At 51.5% G+C, this 19,999-nt stretch overlaps 1 protein-coding gene across 2 annotated transcripts; it reads right to left on the bottom strand.

Moving 5' to 3' along the window:
• Window positions 1-15,582: 15,582 nt before the first annotated feature.
• Window positions 15,583-18,220, bottom strand: LOC120654504 (transcription factor bHLH144-like). Of its 2 annotated transcripts, none has more exons than XM_039932054.1 (3): window positions 17,945-18,220; window positions 17,732-17,839; window positions 15,583-16,847 (listed from the first exon to the last, which is right to left on the bottom strand). In XM_039932054.1, exon 3 carries the CDS (start codon window positions 16,611-16,613, stop codon window positions 15,891-15,893), a length of 723 nt encoding a protein of 240 aa, XP_039787988.1. In that variant the 5' UTR covers window positions 16,614-16,847; window positions 17,732-17,839; window positions 17,945-18,220; the 3' UTR covers window positions 15,583-15,890. The 2 variants fall into 2 exon arrangements, with proteins under 2 accessions (XP_039787988.1, XP_039787987.1); XM_039932053.1 differs by having other exon boundaries at window positions 17,732-17,847; window positions 17,945-18,217.
• Window positions 18,221-19,999: the final 1,779 nt, after the last annotated feature.

Genomic DNA, 19,999 nt, shown 5'->3' with positions numbered 1-19,999 from the left:
GTGGTGCCTGCACGTGTCGGCGTGCCGCCCGTCCTGGAGGTGGAGGTGGAGGTGGGTCATGGGTGGCCTTCTGGCTGGCGAGCGTGCGTGCGTGCCGTCTGCCGCCGTGCACCAACGGCCCGCCACAGCACCACCGGCGCTGAGCGGCTGAGCCAGGCAGCACTGCTACCAACGGGGCGAATAGGACAAGTGGGGAATCCGATCCTCATCCTCTGATGGCTGACTAGACTTTACCTTCTGACCTGGGGCAGGCAGACCACCGCGAGCTCAGTGGACTGGCCGGCGGCGCACGATCCCCCCTCCCTCCACCATCCTTGTCTTGTGTTGCTCCAGGCATCAAAAGCTCCCGGGCCCTAGCTAGCAAATCGGCAGCAGCAGCAGCCACGACTAGGCTGGTGCGGCTGTCCGGCGGAGATTCTGGTGTGGCAGGGCACGCGAGGCTCATATACTCGAGTCAGCCTGTCCCGTTCGTCCAGCCTTCTGGTGCTGGCTGCGCACCACACAGCCTGCCAGCGCAGTGCCGCCTGACATGTCACTGGGCGACGATGCGGCGGCTGCACAAGAGCCAAATCCGGCAGACGCCGCGCCGGTGGTGGAGTGGAGAGCCCAAAAGGCCAAAGGGCTCCACCCACCCATCCGGCAAAAGAGCCAGAGGCCTCGGCAAGCTCAGCTCAAAGGCTGTGCCGTGCCGTGTGTGTGCCGCCGCGGCCGTCGTCGGATCGGATCGGCATCAGCCTCGTCGCCGCCGCACAATTCCCTGCGATGCGCCCCGCCAGCCAACCCTTGGCCGTGAGCGCCTCGCCGGAACAGCCCACAGCCGCTGCCGCCGGCCGCCCCCTAGGCGCTAGGCCAGCAAAAAATATGGTATGACCGCGTGATGCCGCTGCCGGTGGGGTCCCCACTAGGCTGCTCTAGGAGGTGTACTTCCATCTCGATCATCATCTCTCCTAATACGGTCCTAGCCAGCAGCCCTGATCATGGCCGTCAGCGAGACCAACCTACTTTACTCGGTAGTAGTATTCCTACTGCCTAGCAAGCACATACTACTACTAGTAGGCCGGTCTCAATGGAGAGTATCATCACACGATTGCAAAAACTGTAAACGAGGAGGTGCTGTTAATATCGGAAGTGAGCCGCAGCCGCTTACGTCGCCCCTCGCGCGGGTGACCGAGCGGGCCCTAAACCTAGCCGCCGCAGCCCCTCCGCCGCCACCTCCCGCTGCTAGAGCGGGCCGCCGGAAGCTCGCGCGGCCAGCGGTGAAGGCGGTGGCGGGGCCCTCCCCCTTCTTCACCGGCCGGTTTCCCCCAGTGCTCCCGCATCAGAGGCGACCTTCCGTGGCGGCGGCCGGATCCGCGCTTGCGGTCACCCGATCACGGCGTGGCGGGGCTTGAGGCGCTGGCGGCGGCCTGGGCGGGGCGGGTCGTCGTCGCGGCAGTGCGTTCCGCGGCTGGCTCGCGGTGGCGGCTCCCGCAGATGCCTGGGGACGCGGCGTCGGCGGCGACAGGGCGGGCGCGGCAGGGGTGGATCCCTGCTCCATTGTCGGCGGCGGGCGTCTTCTCGGCGGCGGTGGTTGGGGCCCCAAAACCGGCGTGGCCCCAGCCAGATCTGGTGGCTGCGCGACAGGGGCGCACGATTGTGCAGGGGGGCACTGGGCTGCGGCAGCGGCTGGCGCTGGTCGGCGGCGGCTGGTGTGTGATGGCGCAGGGGCGGCTGCGGCTGGCGCGGTGGCATCGGCGGCGACTACGACCGGATGTCGCCGGCTCTGCCTGTTGGTGGGGCCGGGGGCATTTTCTGCGCGCGGGCGACGGGATCTGAGATGTGGTGGCTGGTGTTCTCCTTCTCCTTGACGGCGATGCTGGTCCGGCGCTGCCATGGTGGTGGGGCTGGGGATAGTTGGTGCATCCAGGTGGCGCCGAGGTGGTGCTTCGGGCTGTGCCGAGCATCTTCCGGTGGAGGCGATGCGGAGGAGAGTTGGAGCGGGCTACAGGCTTGGCCTTGAACGTACAGTAGGCATGGTGCTGAGTCGGGCGAAAGCCTTCACTGACGCTTTTGTCGGTGGCGATGGTGGCGGCGCCCTTGTGGTGTCGTTCTCCCTGTCGGGGCACCATTGTGTGGCACCATGTTCCTACTGCACGTGACTTTTTAGGATAAAAATCTTGTCCATCTATGGATGTGCGACGGCGACGCCATTGGCGTCGTGCCCTTGTTGGAGGCGCCGCATCTGGAGTCCCGTCTTGGCTAGGCTGTGGTGGTGGTTGGTTGGTGGAGTTGTCCGCGCGCAGCAGTAGAGGAGGTACGCATGGTCCGTGCTGGCAGGGAGGTGCAGATGACTCATGGGTGCTGGAGGTCTTGAGATGGCACACATGGTGCAGTTGTGATCCCGATGACGGCTGGGCGGAGGTTGATGCTTTTAGAGCGGTTTCAGATATCTAAGTCCTTGGCAGAGGAGTGTGAGGTGGTGGGTGAGGCGAGGTCCCCACGTAGTGTGGCAAGGTTCAGTGTTTTTCCATCGGTTCCACGACGGGAGTGTTCTGCTAAAGCATCACTGGAGCAGGGGGATCGAGGATCGTGTGCACGCGCCTTGAGGGTGATAGTCCCATGGTGGAGGAGTTCGAGCTGCCGCTCAGGCCTGCAGCGGCTCGCGACTTTTGGCGTGGCACAGCGTTGATGACGACGGCACAGTTTGCGGGTGGTTTCCTTTGGCTCCTCTCCTAGGTTGTGGCGATGTAGTGTTTTGTTGCGTGCGTTGTTTATGTGGTGGTGTTCATTTCGGCGTGTTATGTACGAATGCTTCTTCTTCTTATATATTGTGTGGCAGTGCTTCTACCTTTTATTTAAAAAAAACTGTAAACGAGATAATCGAGTCAGAGGAGTGTCTTGGTGATGAAACTTCTCTCACATCCCATGACACTCAACATTCTCTTTCTTATATCATGTCAACAAATTTAATGCTCATAACGCTCCTATATATTTTCACTGAGATGGGCCTTAGGGCGTGAGGGTGGTAGTCTTAGGGTTTGTTTAGTTGTTTACATGTAAAAATTTTGCAAATGAATTTTGCTAATTTGAAGTACTAAATGAAATCTATTTACAAAACTTTTTGCACAGATGGGTTGTAAATCGCGAGACGAATCTAATGATGCTAATTAATCCATGATTAATCCATAATTAGCATATGGTTATTGTAGCATCACTGTTGCAAATCATGGATTAAGTAGTTTCATTAGATTCGTCTCGCGATTTACAGCCCATCCATGCAAAATATTTTGTAAATAGACTTCATTTAGTACTCTATACATATATCAAAACATTCGATGTGACGTTTTTTTTTTGCGTTTACGGGGTTTACGGGTAAAGATCTAAACAGGCCTTAGTCCCTTTTCACTCGACGTATTCTACGTAGTATCCAAACGGAATGTTTGATTGATTCCGTATCCAATTTTGAATGTACTACTTCGAGATGCTATGGCTTTGTTGATCAAAGACAAAAGATGGTAGTATGTTTTTTTTTCCCGAGGATGGTAGTACTAACTTTTTGAGTGATAATGAACTGGATTAGTAGTAGTAGCAAGAACATGGGGGCACGTCGGGCCCGCATGCCGGGTCCTTGGGGACATGATGGCGCCCATCTCAGCTTAGTGGGGCGCATGACAGTCCGCGGGCCATGATGCGTCATCAGTCACATGCACCTGGAGAATCGAAACTAGTAATCTTTTAATTACGACCCCGATAGATTGATCCACCATCTGATTAATTAGATGAACGCGGCGCGGTGCAGGCCATCATCTTGGGGGGCGACCGGCGACGGCGAGCGAGGGAGATTGCGCGCGTGCACAGCGCTAGGCTGGCCGCCGCGGAGGGCACGGCACCCCGTCGCGGCAGGGGCACGCCGGCCGCGCCCATGATCGCCGCCATCATGGCGACCTCGCGCCGAGGCAACGCCGTTCCAATGCCGGCCCGGCACACATCGCGGCGAGTAGCACTAGCATCGGGAGCGCGCATGCTCTGCCCTGCCCTGCTCTGCTCTTCTGGGTGTGCATTGCGCTGGCTGTTGCTATTGCTATTGCTACTCTACCAGCTCTGCTCGACGGAGCACTAGGCTAGGCGGTCGACCGCCGGTTCGATTGCAGCGCGCCGCGCCCCGGCCGGCGGCGTGGTGCCGCCGTGCCAATGCTTGCCCGCCCGGCGCCGCGCAATGCATGCACCCCGACGTCTTCTGAGTGGCGCGCGTGCGTGTAGGGGTAGGTAGGGCGGTGATGATGGCCGGATCTGGCATCTGAGTGATCCACCCGGCGCGGCACAGTTCCGGGGCAGACCAGCGGGATCGATCTTCTTCGGGTGCCACCAAACGGATGCCGCCCATGATGCTACCATGATCACACACAGCCTGTGTCCATCTAGGCACGCACCCGGTTGCGTTGGATTCGGCACGTCGTTCACTGCGCGCGTAGCACTACTGTTTCGTTTAAAATTTTGAAAAGGACGAGCACATTGTTCACCCGGCCGGTTGCTGCACCTTGGGTCTCGCCGAGATCATGATACGACCTTGGAAACCATGGATGGCGTGCACGGGCGGCCCATCATGGCCGCTGTTGACCCGGGGCCGTCGACGAGCTGCCGGCATGTACGAATGAGTACACCTTGGATTCTTCTCTGCGCGCTCAAGGCTGCCGTCTCCGATGAATCGATGATCATCCTCCTGGAGACGTGAGCTGACAGCAGCGCCGGTCACCAAGGTGCCTCGGGCCATTGTTGGGCCCGTCCAATCCATCTAGGCAGCCCCCCCCCCCCCCCCCCCCCGCAGCAACGGGCCTGCTGGCCCGGTCCAGCACGACCTGCTGGCTTCCACACGCGAGGAGGAGCCAGGGAAGTGTGGCTCCACGCGGCTCCGCCCTCCCTTTGCCGTCCCTGCCCGTAGGTGGGGGCTCGCTGGGGCATGGCGTGCGGGAACGAGGTGGCCGGCGGCGAGCCTAGCGGCGAACCCGTGGCCCATGGAGCGGCGGAGCGGGAGGCCGGGCGGTGACGGGCCACGGCGGAGCGCGGCGGCGGCGGGCCAAGGCGGCGCGAGCGGAAGGCCGGGCAGCGGCGGGCCCCGAGGCACGGCGGGCGGGAGGCCACCGCGGCGGGACGGGTCCCAGCGCAGCTGGGTGGCGGCGGGAGCCTGGGGTGCAGGAGGAGGCACGGGCGGCGCGATGGAGGAGGAGGCGCGGGCGGCACGATGGAGGAGGAGGCGACGCGAGGAAAGTGCTGGGAGCCTGGGACGGTGGGCGAATGGATAAGAAGAGAGGAGGAAAAAAAGAATAGAGAAAGAAAAAGAAAATGAGAGGAGAAAAAAAGAAAAGAAAAAAAGAAAAGGGTAAAAGAAAAATATAGAGAAGGGCAATTTAGACATTTTACAACCCCAATCCAACAAGTGAAGTTGTTTTGCCAAACGTTTTAGAAAACGGCTCCAGCTCCATCAGAGAAGCCGCTCCACCAGAGGAGCCGGAGCTGTTTTTGGAGGAGCCGGAGCCCTGCCAAACAGGCCCTTACTTGTGCATCACTTGATACATTGCGCTAGTACTATGGGTGGGCATTCGGGTAGCCTGAAAATTTCGGGTCGGATTTTTCGGGTTTTTGAAATTTCGGGTTTTGAGATTTAATACCCGAAATTTACCCAAAAAAATAAAAACCCGACATTTTGGGTACCCGAAAATTCGAGTTCGAGTTCGGGTAACCCTGAACTACCCGAAGTGGCAGCCCAGCAGCCTACAGCAGGAACGGCGACGACGGCTCGGCGAGGGTGCCCCGCGGTGGCGGCTCGACCAGCAACACGTAAAACGGCAGGGGGCGGCGCGACGGCGCCGACTGCACCACCGGCAGGGTCGGGGGTCCGGAGTGGATCTGCGCTGCAGCTCTGCCCTCTCGGTACACCATTCCTTCGACCAGAGCCGCGCGCGGCGGTCCCTGTACCTCCTCTCCCCGACCTGTACCGGCGGTCTGAAGTGGAGCAGCGTCGTGGCATCTTGCACCGGCGGCCGGCGAGGGTGGGGGCGGGGTGGAGCTGTCAGGGGGCAAGGAGGTGCCATAGCCCACGCAGACCGATGGGGGTGGGGCGTTGGCAGGCGGAGGGGGCGACTGAACCGGCGGCCGCCAGGGTCGAGGATCGAGGAGGGCGTCCGGCCGCGGCCGGGGGTGGCCGGGTGGGTGTAGTGGCTGCGAATCGAGTGGGGGCTGGCGGCGTGGGGGGCTTGGGGGCCATGGGAGCTAGCTAGGGTTAGTGGTTAGGGTTAGAAAGAGGTTTGGTGGGCTGGGCTAGAAATATGAGTGGACTGAATTGAATGATGTTTTTTGGTTGGCCTGCTATTCGGGTTTTTCGGGTAGTTCGGGTACCATGGCCTGATACTCGAATTACCCATAATAATTTCAGGTACCATGAGTTGGAACCCAAATTAGAGTTTGGATTTTTTCGGGCTTAGGTTTTTTGGGTTCGGGATCGGGTTTTTCGGTACGGATTTCGGGTATTCTACCCACCCATATGCCTAACCATCTATTGGAGGCCAAAATTGGCAACACCGAGGCCGACCGGTCTGACCGGTTGGGCCGACCGGTTAAACCGGTCAAGACCAGTGCAGTCCTAGTAGAGTTAGAGTTTGTATTATGGAATCCGTTTGTAACTCAATTTGGAAGGGGTACGTCTTCCCCGGCCTATAAATTTAAAGGCCACGGCCGATTGAGGTCCTGCTACCCAATCGAATCAATCGATTTACACTTTTCCTATTTTTCTCCAAACCCTAGCTTTTCCAACCTCGTGCTGTTCTTTACTCGTCTCTATGGCGTTCAAGGGCGTCTTGAGTGGCCTGCCGACCTCAAGACAACCCTAGATCTTCGAGCTCCGACAGGGTCCCTCCCGAGCTTGAGGTTCTAGGTTTTCGCGAAGCTCTCTGCGCCCAACCGGTCTGACCGGTTGGCGCAACCGGTCTGACCGGTCGCCGGGGCACTTCGTCCAGTTGCGATCGTTGCGATCCTGCGTGTTCTAGCGCTTGTGTGTTGATCAATTCTGCGTCAACATACTTCGGGAAGTATTCAAGGAGGAGTTCAAGAAGGAGCAGTTCAAGATGCCTACATTCACACCACCGCCGCCGAACCCATCTACTACGGCTACAGCTGCTGCTTCGTCTGCTTCCACTCCAAGCGAGGTAAGTTTTACCTTCGATTCTATCAAGCAGTTTGCCGATGCCTTTTTGAGTTGATTCGAGCAGTCACAAAAGTTTACACAAGATATGCTTATCGACTTAACTATGCAAAACAAGAGGAAGAAACATGTCAATGAATATTCTAATTTTATCCCTAACCCTTGTCTTTCGGCCGCACCATCAGATTATCACTATGGTATGCCGCCGAGTTACTTCGTGGGACAGACACCCCCGCCGGGCACAGTTCGGCCGTCCAAGGCCGAACCGGTCAGATCGGTAGCACCGACCGGTCAGACCGGTGCCCCGGCGGACGGACCGGTCAGACCAGTCAATCAGACCGGTCAGACCGGTGCCATGGTGCTCGGTTCTGCGTCACAGCCACAAGGCACGCCTCCTCCCGCTTCGGTTGATTATAGCCTAGAGCGAGAATTGGCGGATTTTGTGCCGCCGTATACGATGAAGTCATACGGTGAACCGCCTTTCCCTCCACCGTTGCCCAAGGATGTTTGGGATGATTGGCTTAGGGCAATCCACAGTATGCCGCACAAACGATCTCCACTATTGATTCTGCGACACATCATTTCGGCCAAACATCCATGGGTAACTATGAGGCCGATCTTGCTAGGATGAAAGAGGATGTGGCCGATATGTTTAAGGAAAAACTGGGCTTTATCGCGGGTAGGAGTCGGCTATATCGTAGGCCGTATATTGATGCTTTTGATTTGATTCCTTACCCCGCTGGTTGGCGTGTTCCCGATTTTGTCAAGTTTAGCGGTGATGATAACCGATCCACTTGGGAGCACATTAGCCAATATATTGCTCAACTTGGAGAAGTCGGTTCTAGCAAGTCGTTGCGCATTCGCATGTTTTCTTTATCTTTGACTGGAACGGCTTTTTCTTGGTTTTCTTCGTTAACTCCTAACTCGATTCGTTCTTGGGATGAATTAGAGCAAAAGTTTCATGATCACTTTTATAATAAGGATAACGAAACTAAGTTGACAGATTTGACATCGGTTAGATAGGGTAGAGACAAGTCTATCCAAGAGTACTTTGAGAAATTTAAAGATATTAAGAACCGATGCTTTAATTTGTCACTTTCCGAAAAGGATTTGGTTGATTTGGCTCTTGCTGGTTTACGTTCTAATTATAGAGAAAAGCTTGATGGTTCGAGTTTTTATTCTATTAATCAGCTTCAAGCTAAAGCTTTGAATCAAGAGACCAAATTTTAGAAATAAAAGGATACCTACAAGTCCCATCGCTCAAACACTCATATTGTTGAATATGATTCTGATTCATCGGAAGATGAGGATAAAGATGTATACGCCGCTGAGTTTGTTTGGCCCGCCTCGGCCAAACCATCTACTTGTACATCTCTTAAGCCGACTCAAAAGAATCGGCAAGAAGAGATGAAGTTTACTTTCCATGTATCCAAGTGCGATCGCATTTTTGATGAGTTATTACAACTTGGGCATTTGAAAATTACTCATGTTATACCGCCGTTTGAGGAGCTAAAGTGGCGCGCTTATTGTAAATTTCATAATTCTTCATCTCATGCAACTAATGATTGTAATGTGTTTCGTCGACAGGTACAATCGGCCATAAATGAAGGACGATTGACCTTTTCGGAGATGAAGATAGATAAAGCTCCATTTCCCGTTCATACCATTGATCTCTACAATGCAAAAGTGCTGATTCGGCCGGATCAAGACGAAGGAGCAAAGGGCAAGAATGTGATCATTGGGGATGATAGGCTGTTGACTGTTGATAACAAGATTCTGGCCAGGGAGGTAATTCAGGAGAAGACTCCTGATGGAAAGAAGAATTTGAGAATCATACTGAAGCCTCGCACGCTCGGGGGGCAAGAGGATTCTTCTTCAGGTGACCGTTCTGCTGCTCAGCAGAGACCGGTCAGACCGGTTGCTCCAACCGGTCAGACCAGTCAGACCGGTCCTGACGGCCGGTCAGACCGCCCTGGTGGTCAGCCCCGGACATTCAAGCCAAAGCGTCCGGAAGTGGGTACATGGAAGACCAACCAGCCAAAGGTGCAGGGCAAGATTGCAAGTCAGAAGCCTACATTTGGTCAACTGTTGAACAACTACTCAAAGGCCGCTCGAAACGATCGGCCCCTAAAAAAGAGACCGAGGTCACCTCCGTGTCAAGGCACACCTTCCTCTCCTAAGGGAGAATCGAGCAAGCGCAGGGGTGATGTGGTTACCTTGTTATCTTTTCAGCAAATGCAGCCGATGTACGCTACAATGCCATGGGCTCCACCGGCGTCGGATTCTCAGTTTCCTCAGTTTCCCGCGTGGGAGAATGGGGGATTTTGGATGCAATGCTATACGATGCCATATCCACCACACTTCCAGGGGGAGGGAAGCTCCAGAGGACCTGTATTTGACAGGTTGAGGCAGCCGGTTTACAACCGATTGGGTCAGCACCAATCTGGTCAGGGGCAGACCCCCGGACCGGTCAGACCGGTCTATCCTGACCGGTCAGACCAGTCTCAGCAGAGGCCGGCACAAGTTCGTCCAGTGCCCCAAGAATATCGCATCAAAGAGAAGAAGGACGAACCAGTGCCAATGCAAGTTGATTTCGAGAAAGCTCCAGCCACTAAGGTTGTGCAAGTTGAAGACGGGAAAGGAAAAGCTCAAAGTGCTCAAGAAGGACCGGTGATCGTTGAGAAACCGGTCAATGTTTCTCAGAAAGCTTGTGTTGGCCAATGATCATGAGGCCAGCAGCAGCAACCTCAAGGACCAAGACAAGGAGAAGTAATTCCAGCCTAGATGGTGCCCACCGGGGTTGACTCACACTCAGAAGAGGAGGTTGCAGCGTCTTCGTAGCCAAGAACAGAAGGAGAAAGAGGCGGAGAAGTTGAGGAATGAAATATTTAATGAGTGCAGACCAAGGTTCCCTCAAGGCAAGATGTGGCGAGTCAAGACAGTTGATCAGCCCACAGGACCGGTTGGACCGCTCCAGTCGACCGGTCAGACCGGTATTTCGGACCGGTTTGACCGCTCAGAGCAACCGGTCAGACCGGTCGACCTTGAGCCTGAGCAGAAGGCCGAAGAGGTTGTCTCCGCTTCGGCTACTGGCGCATCAGAGGTTCCACCAGCTTCTCCAGCAGCAGAGGACGAGGAGTTGGTGGATTACAAGGCTTCTCCCGAACGCACAAATATGGAGATCAATGTTGTGCGCTTTTCTGATGACTATTGGGCGATTCCGGAGAAGGAGACGGCACATCTAGACTTTGGGCCCCGCGAAGCTATATTTCAGAAGCCCAAAGATTCGGATAACCACTTGAAGGCTCTCTACGTGAGGGGGCACATCAATGGGAAGCCAGTTTCTCGTATGCTTGTGGATAGTGGGGCAATTGTCAACTTAATGCCCTATTCACTCTACAAGAAGCTCGGCGGGAAGGACGAAGAACTTATCAAGACGAACATGACGGTCAGCGGCGTTGGAGGAGGTGATCCCATTGGTGCCAAGGGGGTTGCTTCGATGGAGTTGACCATTGGGAGCAAGATGGTTGCTACGGCATTCTTCGTCTCCGAGGTGCAAGGTAACTTCAACCTCATACTTGGACGTGATTGGATTCATACCAATCAATGTGTACCATCTTCCTTGCACCAGTTTCTTATTCAGTGGATCGGCGATGAAGTTGAGGTTGTGCATGGTGATGCCTCTTCCTTCATTGGTACCGTCAATTCCGAGTTCGTTGGTGCGCATGATAACATCAAGTGTTTATCGGGCCTAAACTTGACCGATCATGACTTGATCAGTTGCACCAAGGAGGGGTTCGTCTCTTCAGTCCTAAAGCCGATGGAGAATGGGCTACACTTACTTTTATGATGCAGCAGGGCAACGACACAGAGCCGACCGGTCAGACCGGTGCACCAGACCGGTCAGACCGGTCCAACGCAGAGTGGCTGCAGCAGCGCATCGAGCACTATCGGGACAAGGCGAATGATATGTGCGAGGCTATTGAAGACCTGGGCGACTTAGACAAGTTAGGCCAGGGTTTTACGTCGGCTGATCCTTTAGAAAAGGTAGATATTGGGGATGGTTCTATTCCTAGGCCGACTTTTGTAAATGCAAATTTATCGGATGATTGTAAAGCCGATTTAATAAGATTATTGAAAGAGTATGTCGATTGTTTTGCATGGGAATATTCTGAAATGTCTGGTTTGAGTCGCGATTTGGTTGAGCATCGGCTGCTGATCAAGGCCGATTTTAGACCTTATAAACAACCATCTAGGCATTTTAATCCTATTATGTATGACTAAATAAAAGAAGAAATTAATCGTTTACTAGACGCTGGATTTATTCGGTCTTGTCATTATGCGGAGTGGATCTCTAATATTGTGCCCGTTGAAAAGAAGGATTCGGGCAAGATTAGAGTTTGCATTGATTTTAGAGATCTTAATAATGCTACTCCTAAAGATGAATATCCTGTGCCTATAGCCGATATGTTGATCAATGAGGCTTCTGGACATCGTGTTATCAATTTTCTTGATGGTAATGCGGGTTACTATCAAATATTCATGGCCGAGGAGGATACGTCTAAAACGGCCTTTAGATGTCCTGGTTTTGGTTGTTTCTTTGAGTGGGTTATCATGACTTTTGGGTTGAAGAATGCTGGTGCTACTAATCAAAGGGCTATGAATTTGATCTTCCATGATTTAATTGGTATTATATTGTAAGTTTATATTGATGATATTGTGATCAAATCGGCCGGCTTGAGTCATCATTTGGCTTATTTGAGGCTTGCTTTTGAGAGAATGCGTTAGTATGGATTGAAGATGAACCCGCTCAAGTGTGCTTTTGGTGTATCGGTTGGGAAGTTCTTGGGCTTCATTATTCATGAGAAGGGCATAGAGATTGATCCAAAAAGAATTGAAGCCATGAAAAAAGTAGAGGCTCCTGCTTGCAAGAAAGACTTGCAAAAATTTCTGGGCAAGGTGAATTATTTGAGAAGGTTTATATCTAATTTGTCCATAAAGATAGATGCTTTTACTCCTATTCTTCGGTTGAAGAACGAGGCTGAATTTACTTGGGGGGAATAGAACAGCAAGAGGCTTTTGAAAAGATAAAAAATTATTTGTCTTCACCACCGGTTCTCAAGGCATCTAAGAGAGGTATTCCTTTTAGGCTTTATATGGCTGCGAAAGACAAAGTTATTGGTGCTGTTTTGACTCAAGAAACCGAAGGAAAGGAGTATGTTATCACATATGTTGGCCGATGACTTATTGATGCGGAGATAAGGTATACATTTATTGAGAAGTTATGCTTATCATTATATTATGCTTGTACCAAGTTGAGGCATTATCTTTTATCAAGTACTTGCATAGTTACTTGTCAAGCCGATGTTATTAAGCATATATTACAAAAGTCGATTTTGAGTGGTAGAATCGGAAAGTGGGCTTATACGCTTGTTGAATATGATTTGGTCTATGAATCTTTGAGAGCTATTAAAGGCCAAATTATAGAGGATTTTATTGTTGAACATCGGGTCAATGATGAGCATGATTTGAAAATCTGTTATATTACTTGCACACCATGAAAGCTGTTCTTTGATGGATCAGCTTGTGATGACGGACAAGAGATTGGTGCCATTCTAATTTCTCCGAATGGTACTATTTTTGAGTTCTCAAATCGATTGGAAGAAGAGCGCATGAATAACCAAGTTGAATATGAAGCACTTCTATTTGTCTTGAAATTCTTGGAATCAATGGGCGTTAAATATGTGGAAGCTTATGGTGATTCACTTCTAGTGGTGCAACAAGTATCCAAAGTATACCTATGTTACAACGGTTTTTTAAATGCATATCTTGATAGATGCCTTGATATTATCTCTTGCTTTGATGAATTTATAATCCGACATATTCCAAGAGATAGTAATCAGAAGGCAAATACTCTGGCTCAGCAAGCATCTGGTTACAATGTTACAAAGAAATATTTTAACATGAGAAAGCCGATGCGAGCAACAGCCGAGTTGCTAGTTCTGGACGAACCGGTCAGACTGGACGCTCTGACCGGTCTGACCGCCCAGACCGGTCTGACCAGTCCAGAAACCGGTCTGACCGGTCAGATTCTGAAAACAGCGAGTCGGCCGCCACTTCCGATTGCAAAGGGAAGGCCGAGGTTGCTGATTGGAGGTTGCCTATTGTGACACATTTAAAGGACCCTGGTCATGGTGCGGAGAGGAATATTTGGCGTTTGGCATTTAAATACATTTTGATCGACGATGAGCTTTATCGTCGGACCGCCGAAGATGTTCTTCTCAAATGCTTAGATTCTGATCAGGCTCGTGTTGCTATGGGGGAAGTTCATGAAGGCATCTGTGGTACACATCAATCGGCTCCTAAAATGAAGTGGTTACTTAGGAGAGCCGGTTTTTATTGGCCAAACATGATGGCGGATTGTTTCAGATATTATAAAGGGTGTGAAAAATGTCAGCGATTTGGTAATGTTCAGTTAGTGCCTGCTGCGTTATTACATCCTATTATCAAGCCATGGCCGTTAAGAGGTTGGGGGTTGAATTTCATTGGTCAGATTAATCCCCCTTTTTCAAAGGGACATCGCTTCGTGTTGGTTGCTACGGATTACTTTACTAAGTGGACCGAAGCAGGTTTTTTGAAGAATATGACACATCGGGAGGTAATTGAGTTTATTACAGAACATATTATCCATAGATTCGGTATTTCTCAAACTTGATAACGGATCAAGGTCATCTTTTATTTCAAAGGAGGTACGTGATTTTGCCGAATTGTATAAGATTAAGATACTCAATTCATCTCCATATTATGCTCAGGACAATGGTCAGGGCCGAGTCTAGTAATAAAATCTTGATAAAGCTTATCAAGAAGAAGATAGAGGAGAATCCCAGGAGGTGGCATGAGGTTCTATCTAAGGCATTGTGGGCTCATCGTATATCTAGATATGGTGCTACTAAAGTTACTCCTTTTGAGGTTGTTTATGGTCAAGAGACCGTTTTGCCCGTTGAGGTGAATCTGGACGCTTATAGATTGGCTAAACAAAATGACCTTTCGCTGTTGATTACTATGACTGATGATGGACAATATTGATGAAGTTAAGCGACAAGCGGATGCAAGCTTAAAGGAAATTGAGAAGGGACAAATTTGGATGGCTAGAGCTTTACAACAAAAAGGTAAAGGCAAAAAAAATTCAGGTTGAGTGAGGCTGGTTTTGGAAGACATATTCTCTCTTGGACAAAGTGGCAATAAGTTTCGGCAAGTGGTCCGCCAAGTGGGAGAGGGACCGTATAAAATTGTCAAGGTTATCTTTCGGGAATTCTTATATGGTGGAGACGATGCAAGGGGAGCGTCTTCCACGAGCACTTAATGGAAGATACTTGAATAAATACTACCCTAGCGTATGGTAAGACGCTTGAAGACGAAGATGGCCAGTATAGAATATCGTCCTTAGCATTATTTTTAGCTTCGTACTTTCTATTCAAATTCATGTAAATAGGCTAGTTTCTAGTACTTACTTTTTGGCTCGCAAAGCTCACCAAAAAGGCAGAGGGCATATGTTGGAGATCAAAATTGGCAACACCGAGGCCGACCAGTCTGACCGGTTGGGCCGACCGGTCAGACCGATCAAGGCCTGTGCAGTCCGAGTAGAGTTAGGGTTTGTATTATGGAATCCGTTTGTAACTCAATTTGGAAGGGGTACGTCTTCCCCGTCCTATAAATATAAAGGCCACGGCCGATTGAGGTCCTGCTATCCAATCGAATCAATCAATTTACACTTTTCTTATTTTCCTCCAAACCCTAGCTTTTCGAACATCGTGCTGTTCTTTGCTCGTCTCTACGGTGTTCAAGGGCGTCTTGAGTGGCCTGCCGACCTCAAGACAACCCTAGATCTTCGAGCTCCGACGGGGTCCCTCCCGAATTTGAGGTTCTAGGTTTTCGCGAAGCTCTCTGCGCCCAACCGGTCTGACCGGTTGGCGCGACCGGTCTGACCGGTTGGCGCGACCGGTCTGACCGATCGCCGGGGCACTTCGTCCGGTTGCGATCGTTGCGATTCTGTGCGTTCTAGCGCTTGTGTGTTGGTCAATTCTGCGTCAACACCATCCTCGTCAATCTGAACTACAAACCTCCTTTTTCTGAATACTTATCAATTTTGACCAATACACGGTTATCAAAGCAATCCACCTTTTTAAGATAAGATGACCAAAACACCCTTTAGTTCTTTATGTGATTTTAGAACATTACAATATTTACACAAGGGCAAAACTGAAAGATGTATTTCGAAAAACGTGAAATGTCTAGTTCTATTTTGAAAAAAAGAGAGTTAAAAGTGACATCGAAAAACGCGAAGTGTCAAGTATTTTAGATAAGAAAAGAAGTTAAAAGTGATAAGTATTTGGAGATGGAGATTGGTAGGTAGCAACGATTTGAGTTTTGTTGTTAGTGAACGATCTGACTGCACAAACAAGGTGCTGTTACAATGTGTTGCTTCAGACTGCATTAACCCATTTCCTTTTCTTATCAGAACATTCTTGAGTCTTGACACTACTCCATACTAAACCGAGCCTTCCTTGTTCTATCTGAATTCTAGTTCTCGCGTAATGCAGTCTGAAGCATGCAGAGTAGCCGTACAGAACAGAAAGCCGCCATCGGAACAACAACAAAAGAACCCTGTCTGCTGGCTGATTCGCCGAGGATGCCTTGTGCAGCTGGGTAGCTAAAGCTAACTGCTTGACCCGCGCGCGCCGAGCTTCTTGACCTCCACCTTGAGGGACTTGAGGTACCGGACGGCCTCGTCCAGCACGGCCGGCGTGTCCATCCGCTCGCCGCCGGGGATGATCCCCTTGAGCGTCCGCACCATCTTCTTCATCCGCTCCTTCTTCTTCTCGCCACCGCCGCCGCCGCCGGCCTCCTGCTTCCGCGCGCCGCCGCACCCGGACGAGCACGTCGAGTCCGGGGAGGACCCCCCGCCGCGGCACCCCGGGGTGCGCCCCGTGCTCACCACGTCGTCCTCGTCCTCGCCGTCCTCCGTGCTCATCAGCGCGTCGATCTCGTCCGTGTCCTCCTTCTGCCGGACCGAGGCGCCGCCGCTGTCGCAGGCCTGGTCGTAGCCGTACCCGCCGAAATTGCTGGCCAGGGAGGGGTGGAACATGACGCGGCTCCGGTCGTACGTCTGGTCGAAGATGACGTAGTTCCTGGGGCAGGTGTCCGACGGCTGGAACTCCAGCCCTGTCAGCGGCGCCGGGAAGTCGTGCTGCCTCCGCCCGGCGAGCGGGTCCTCGTAGGCGGCCGGCGCGCCGGGGTACCGGTCGCTCGCCGCGTAGTACGCGCCGTACCCGGCCGTGTCGTTGCCGTAGCCGCCGGCGCCGGCGCCGTAGCCACCGTAGCCGTACCCACCGTGGCCGTAGCCACCGTACCCGTACCCGTACCCGGGGTCTCCCTGCATCGGTCGGTGAAGTGCTGCTTCTGCTTGTGCTAGGAAGAGCTTCTGACTGGAATGGGATCGAACAAGAATTCGAGGGAATTTTGTTGGCTGCAGTTGGGAGCTGGCTCTTTCTAGTGCTTGAATTCAAAATTTTGTTTCAGTGGTTTGGGTTTGAGGTTTTGTTTGAAGGAGAGTGAGGTGGGGACTGGATTGCTGAATCGATGTCACGGGCTTCACTGGTTCAGAAAGTTTGGCCTGTAACAAAGTTATCATAGGAAAACAAATTAGAGTGATATTTGCATGAAAAACGCAAATGATACTTTTCGAACTGAACATTGCTTACAATCTTTCTCGTTCTAATAAAGCGTGTTACAGACTTACTAATAGGATCACCTTACAAAGGTGAGAAGAGTGCTAGAGCAATTTGGCAAGTTGCAAAGACTAGTGCGAGAAGGCAAGAGAGCCAAAGCTAAAGCCACCATGAGTGCAGTAGTATTAGTAATTACTGTAGCACGTAAGTATCTAGCAATTTCCTAAGAACAACAGGACATACCTATTAAGATTTAAGGGTAGTGATAATGTATGATTCAGAACTTGTATATAAATTAGCATATCCTAGGCAGACCATCAGAAGTGCGAGAAAGTAGCAGAACAGAGTTCTTTCTTTAGATGATGGAAGAGCAGAGTCTGTGCAAGGAAACAGAGCAGCTACGGTGACGCATTCAGTAATGAGGTAGGAATGGTGTGCAGCCCTGCCACTACATTTTCAGAATGAAGCAAATTTTTTGATCATTTTCAAATTGGTACTAGCAACAATCGAGACTCTGCTTCCCAGACCGAGGCAGAGGCAAAGCTACTACAGATTTGTTTACTATATTACTGGCTTATTACTGTTGCAACTTTTGACAAAAAGTTGAGGAGTTTCTTGAAAAGTTGGGAACGCCGTCTCTTTGACTGCCCAAAGCATTGTCAACACGCTGTCCACATAGTGGACCCGCGACCGCTTTCCTTTCCTACGATCCTACTGGCCCTGAACATGCTAGTCGTAACAGACAGCACCAAGAACACAAGTTATCATCTCCTAGTGCAAATGAACAGGCGACGATCCGATTCTGTTTTCAACCGACATGCTAACTGACCTGGCAAAGTTTGCGTCAAACTTGCAGGCGCCGGATCACATCACTGGGAAGAACAACGTCACCAGCAGCAGCCGCAGGACCATGCTGGCCTGCTTCCTTGGCGTCCGCCTGTAATTCTGAAACCAATGAAACGCTCGATCAGCATGGAACAGAAGAAAGAGCAGCAGCGAGTGGTTGGTTGGTGATCAGGGCATCCCAGACAGACAGACATACCTAGGCAATCAAATCAAGGCTGGGCAATCCTGAATCGAAGCGACAGCTCCGATGGAGCCTGGGCTGCGAAGAGAGCGATGGAACGGACTGGATGGGCTGAGCCTGAGCCTCCAGGCAGAGGATGAGAGGAGGGGGCACAGGGTCCGGTTTTATACAGCGGACGGACGAACAGAGGCCGGTGCCGGATTGGACGGATGCTCCCTCCCCTCGGATTGCCGGTCCTGTTGCGCGAGCGAGGCACTCCTTTTGAGTTGAGTGATGCAGAGAGAGAGTGGTGGTGGTGGTGGAGCGGCGTGCAGCGGCAGTGATGGGAGTGGATGGATGGGGGGCGGGAGCCGAATGAATGAGGTGGCGTGCGCACTCGATGGGTGCGCGTGCCGCCTCCCACCGTGCCCGTGCCCGTGCCCGTGGCTGCGTCCGCTTCTCTCAGTGGAGGTGGGCATCGTGGCAGAGCAATCCATCCCCAGGCACGCGAGGGGCGAGGCCATCCCATTATGAGGCGCGGGGGGGGGGGGGGGGGGTGAGGATTGGGTGAAGGGCGACTGGGCGATCCCTCCCCTAGCGCGCGCGGGCGGGCGGGCTGCGTCGTATCATATCCGCGTCGGGGTGGCGGCGCGCGGCGGCGTCTGTGGCCGTGCTGCCGGGGTGGGGGGGCGGCCCGCGGTGGCGCGTGCCCCCGGGGGGGCCATCGATGCCGGCTGCGGGAGCGGAACCGAACCGGGCTACGGGGCTAGGAAGGCTGGCTGGCGGTGGACCACCGGACATGCGGGATTGCTTCGCCCGGATTGTACTCCACCTCCACGTGCTGTCAGGCGGCGGAGTGGCATCATGCCGTCGGTCTCCGCCTCCCTCCCCGACGGACCCGGAGCCCGACGCCGGCCGGCAGCCAGCTGCCGCACTCGATCGCCCTCGGGCGCCGCGCGGAGTGCTTCCCGTTCCCGCCCCTCGGCGTGCCGCCGCACTCCATCACTGACCCCGTCTGCGGTCTGCCCTGCCCCTGCGCGCCCTCGCGCGGGGAGACCGAGGCCGGAGGACAATCCAAGATCCACCATGGCCACGACCCTCGCTTTATACTTTTTGTTTCTTCTCCTCTCCTCTTCGCTATCAAGAAGAACAAATGTGTGCTCAATTTAAAAGGTCGAATTCCCAACTACAGCTCTTCGCTCTTGAGCATCCACCACATCTCGTGACTTCCAAAACATGAATAGCCACATTCCAGTGAGATCACAGCATAAAAGGGGGGAAGAAATGAAATGCTGGAGCCAACAGCATAAAAGCTTTCCTTCAGATGGAATGGTGTTTTGGGCCGTATCTCAGTATTTTGGGCTATATTGCAGGTTATTAGACCAAATAATAGATGCATGAATATAGTGGAGACAAAGTGATGACATCACCCACAAAGGGGAGTTCATACTAAAAACAAATCTATAAAGTTTAAACTATGCATTCAAATTAAATTTCGATTACACCATATCTTTCTTATTACAAGATCTTCAAAATAAGGCTACATTTGCCTATGTTTGCTCGGTATTTTTAAAATATTTTTTCAATAATTATTTTCGGCTATTGGAAACAAATATTTTAACAAAAAGAACAAATAGTTGTTTTCTAGAAAAATAAACATGTCGAACAGATAATAATGTACTACAAAGAAATATTAAACATCGCAAATATTTGGTTGTATTGGATAAATAATGAAAAATGGATATCACGAACAAATGAGTTAGCATTCTCGAATAATTTAGTCTACAATGGGAACAAATAATTTGGCACTACGAACAAATTAGTTACACGCGGATAGATACTTTTACATGAAGAATTATAAACATATATGAAAATAAAATGAGTTAAAGAAAACTAAATAAAAAGAAAATATGAGATAGGGAATAAAGGGCAAACCATAAGTAATTATAAGAAAAAAATATTAAGTTATCACTATATTTACAGTATTCATATATTTAGTCTATAGAAAAAAGAAAATAGAGAATAATTGATGAAAATATTAGAAGACATAAAAAATAAGAAACATAGAAAATAATATAAAAAATAAATATC

The sequence above is a fragment of the Panicum virgatum genome, chromosome 1N (genome assembly GCF_016808335.1).
Source record: "Panicum virgatum strain AP13 chromosome 1N, P.virgatum_v5, whole genome shotgun sequence".
Taxonomy (NCBI): Eukaryota; Viridiplantae; Streptophyta; class Magnoliopsida; order Poales; family Poaceae; genus Panicum; species Panicum virgatum.
Note: the sequence above shows the minus strand (reverse complement) of the source record. Positions and strands in the feature narration are given on the sequence as shown.